General features: G+C 37.4%; 1 protein-coding gene across 1 annotated transcript; it reads right to left on the bottom strand.

Moving 5' to 3' along the window:
- Window positions 1-2,368: 2,368 nt before the first annotated feature.
- Window positions 2,369-3,601, bottom strand: LOC112510905 (protein JINGUBANG-like). The gene has a single exon (XM_025116259.1). The coding sequence runs from the start codon at window positions 3,599-3,601 to the stop codon at window positions 2,369-2,371; it is 1,233 nt and encodes a 410-aa protein (XP_024972027.1).
- Between the last annotated feature and the right edge of the window lie 845 nt (window positions 3,602-4,446).

Raw genomic sequence — 4,446 nt, 5'->3', positions numbered from 1 at the left:
TTTTTTTTAATTTAATTTAAGTTTAATAATGAAATAATTTATTTTTGTTTTAATAATATAACATTTTATAAATATAATAATTAAGTATTTTGTTAGAACTCAATTATTATCCTAATTATATTTAAAATGAGATGTTTATCATGTATTTGATTATGTTTATCTGCAGTTAGTTACACGAATTCAGTTATGGGATGAAATCGGATAGGGATAAAATTGTTTAGGGATGAACGAGTTTAAGAGTTTTAAGAGTTTTTAAGAGTTTAAGAGTTTTAGCCAAATGCTTTATAATATAGTATAGATATTTTTTTCAAAATTTTATGATATTTTTAAATTTATATTTTATTTAAAAATAAAATCATTAGTGTTTTATCAAAAACACATGAAATCGTATTATAACATCAACAGATACAAAAAATAAAATAGAACATTAAAATCGAGATGTGTCTCGCTGCATTGTGCGAGTACCCATCTAGTAATTAAAGATTAATATGCACTAAAACAAAATTGAGTTTATAGGACGACGCATCTCTTAGCATCCTAATACATTGTTTTATAAGACTTGATGATGTCATTAACAAGATGTCACACGTTGAGTTCCCTCCCTGTTTTTGGTTCTTGGAGCAAATGGCATCAAAATATTGTACAAAGATTAAATCAAAACTTTTGTGTTATATATAAACTTAATAAAGCATGGAGAATTCCTAACCAAAATGCATATTTTGCACTCATCTTCCTCATCTAGCCTTGGCATCCACGGTTGACACAATAGACTCGTTTTCATTGTTCAACTTGGTATACGAAGAGTCTTGAGGGTGCGTAGTCGAGAGATTGCTAAAGAGATATTCACTACCCATAATGTGATACGGAGATATGAGTTATTTTTATATATGCCCACGTCAACCGAACCAATAATTGCATCAAGGATGTCTCTTTTTTGCAATAGTTTAAGGTTTCGTTCTTGAGGATTTAATTGGCCATAATTCTATTTTCTTATTTATTCAGTAAAAACATTATTATTATTATTATTGCACCTGAAACAAGTGCCGATAATAAGTAACAAACCACTTTAGACTATTAATTTGAAGGTTCAATTGATCTTCCTCAAGTAGCATTTTGTTTACCTCTTAATAGTTCCATTAAGAGACAATCTCTGAATCGTTAAGAGGTGAATCTTGTTTGGCAAAAAAAAAAGTCAGTCTCTTAATGGTTCTAAAACCCTTTGAATGACTTTGTATCCTGAATCTCCCTTAACCATTAACAGCTCTGATTCATTGTACACGATTACCAAACAATTTTATCTAATTTTACATTATATCATGAGACCATCTTAATCATTCTGACCACTTAATTATTCTGTATCAAATTATTCAGCAATTGCCAAACATCCCCTAGCATCCATGTTTGACCGATATGGATCCATTTGCATCACTCACCTTGATGTATGAAGAGTTTGTTTGTTCACTTTTCCACAATTTATTTCATAGTGGTACTAACACGATGAGAACCAAGAACCAAATTAAGGAAGAATTATATAATTGTGTGGTAATACATTTTGATGACGGTTATTGGTCCAATAATGACCAAAGATATGATTGATCCCAATGTCATAAACCCCAATCCTCAAATCGTAACGGTTAAAACATAAATATGAAAGGTTTCAAGTCAAAAAGTAAGCATATGACCAAATTGTAACCTTCCTAGTTTAATAGAGCAACATATCATCTCTAGAAGAACTATAGTACTTGTTCTTGTTTTTGTCTTTTTCTTTGTATGTTAGGTGAACTTGTCTGGTTATTTTGGTTGGCTTTTTCATCTCCAAGCATCAATAATGCAACACAATTCAATGAGAATAACCATATCATTCTCATTTCTCATTCTCAACAAGGATGGTGTCTGATTGGTTTAAGCTTGACTCCAAAATTCAAAAGTACCTGGAGGTCACAGGTTCAAATCCAAGGAGGAATACAAAACCTATTGTGGCCACGGAGGTTCAAATGCGGTGACTTTGAGCTATCTACAAAGCATATAGTCGTCCTGGGATTAGTCGACTCGTATAGCGGGTTGGATATCCAGGTTAATAAAAAAAATTATATGTTTAAAACTCAATAAAAATGTGTATTTTACCGGGATTAAGGATTTTATTTGAAATTATAGTGCCCTCTTGTTTCTATATTCGAATTGAAGCAACTTTACTACGCATTTATATACAAATATTGTGTAAACATCCCCACCCCAAAAGCCCATCTCAACCGTCTGAACCCAAATCAAAATCATTCTCTTTAGATCAACGTTCCACATAGCAGAATAAGCTAGGCCCCACAAAAGCATATCCAACGGTTAATATATTCCCATGCTGAATCGTAGCCATCTACTGCATATCCTGCACCTTCTCCGATACACTCCATACTTTTACCGATTTATCCAAACTACCACTATAGACCTCCCATTTTCCGTTGCCGGCGTTCGGCCCCGCCTCCTTCTCCACCGCCAGACACTTCACCGGTCCGGTGTGCCCCGTCAGCACCGACAAACACGTGTGGACGCTACCCACCCTCTTCCACACGCATATCGTTTTGTCGGCTGAGCCACTGAACAACAGATCGCCGGCGGCCGAAAGACACAGCACCGCCAACTTGTGTCCCTTGAGAAGACCGCCGTGAGATATCTGTTTTTCCCATTCCCAGAAGTTAACCAACCCGTCGGACAACCCGCTGTACACAAACGAACCCGGTTTCGACACCGCCAACGCCGTCACGGCGCATTCTTGATTCAACAGCGTCTCTACATGACTGTGCTTCATCGACTTTCCATGCCCGTCGCGCTTCCAGACCTTCACGGAACCGTCCGCCGATCCGGTGAAAACCAGGCCGGATTTCGTGTTGACGACGGAGTTCACGGCGTCATCATGCGCCTTCACCGATTCCAGACATTTGGAGTTCGAAATTTTCCATACTTTGAAGGTCCGATCCCATGAAGCTGAATACAAAAGACCTTCTTCTTCATCTATACTAAGACATGAGATGGCATCGCAGTGTTTGATCCAGAGGGTGGTGCACTTTCGCTTCACCTCCACGTAATTCTTCGGCCTCATCGACGTTTTCAGGATGTCGAAGAACGTCGGAAATGTACCGACCCGTTTATGGATGATCGGATCCTTACTGTTCTTCTTCCAAACACGAACCTTCCCGTCTTGATGACCCGTAAAGATCCGATCACCTGATAAGATAATGGCCTTCACCAACCCGCTATTGGATTTAAAGGCCGTAAACTCCTTCATGTTCCTCCACACACGGATGTTCTTGCTGTCGGAACCGGTGTAGAGGAGGTCTCCGGTGGCGGCAAGAGAATAAATGTGACCTTCCTCTCTTACCAGAGAGCCGATGAGGCCGCTCTTGGTTTGTTCGGAACCGCAGACTCCGCCATTAGTGTGCCAAGGAGATGGTTGGAAAGGAGTTGTGTTGTTCCATGGCGACATCATCATCGGAGATGCCTCGCCGCTCATACGGTTGGGTTCACAGGACGAGAAGTTGCTGGGGCGGTTGTTGAAATCGTCGTTGGCCGGAGAATTGTTCGCCGAGAGATTTGGATCAGACTTATGCATGTTGTTTCTAGCGATTTTTGGAGGTAGACCAGCTGCATCCCCCAACGACATTGTGATTCTTGTTTCCTCTTCCGGCATTCAAGATTGAATTTTGAAGAATTTTGGTATGATTGAAAGAAAATGGAAGAGCGAAAAAGAAAGAAATGGTGGGTGGGTGGGGGGAAGTGAGAAATTGGTTACGAGAGGCCTATAAATAAATAAATAAATAAATGTAAATAATTTTTGTTGGGTGCCGTGGGAGATTATGGAGATGATGCCACGTGGTATTGTGGCAAAATTCTAGATGGGAATTTCGGGGTTCCACACATTCTTTGTTGCTTTTTAACCATAATTTATATTTCCATAATAGCAATTATTGTTTAAAATCAATAAAGGGTTGTTTTGTTGATTTTATGCAATTTGGATGGAACTAAGAAATTTTTGGATACGATGACATCATATAAAACGGTTGTATCTTTTAAAATAAAACGGTTGCAACTTTTATGAACCTATTTTTTTTAACCTTACCACGGAGAAACAATACGGTAGCACGTGCCATCTAACCACCCCTCTAGGTCCGTCTATATGGACCACTTACAAATTTGGATTTAATAATATTTGAATAATATCCTTTAATAGGGTTTGAACTTTTAACTTCTTAAAAAATTAGGATTTACTGGTATCTAGATATTTTGTTAGTACAGTTTGTTTGGTTTTCTTTTCTGGTTTTATTATTTCAAATCTGTATAATAAATTTGACCAAATAATATTACAACTTTTATAAAACATATAAATCCGTCACAATTTTTTTGGAAGCCCTGTTACAATTATACTAAAACTATACATTCTCTGAAATGAGTAATAAA

The sequence above is a fragment of the Cynara cardunculus genome, assembly GCF_001531365.2.
Source record: "Cynara cardunculus var. scolymus isolate 2C chromosome LG 4, CcrdV1, whole genome shotgun sequence".
NCBI lineage: Eukaryota > Viridiplantae > Streptophyta > Magnoliopsida > Asterales > Asteraceae > Cynara > Cynara cardunculus.
This window is presented reverse-complemented; position numbering and strand designations above follow the sequence as displayed.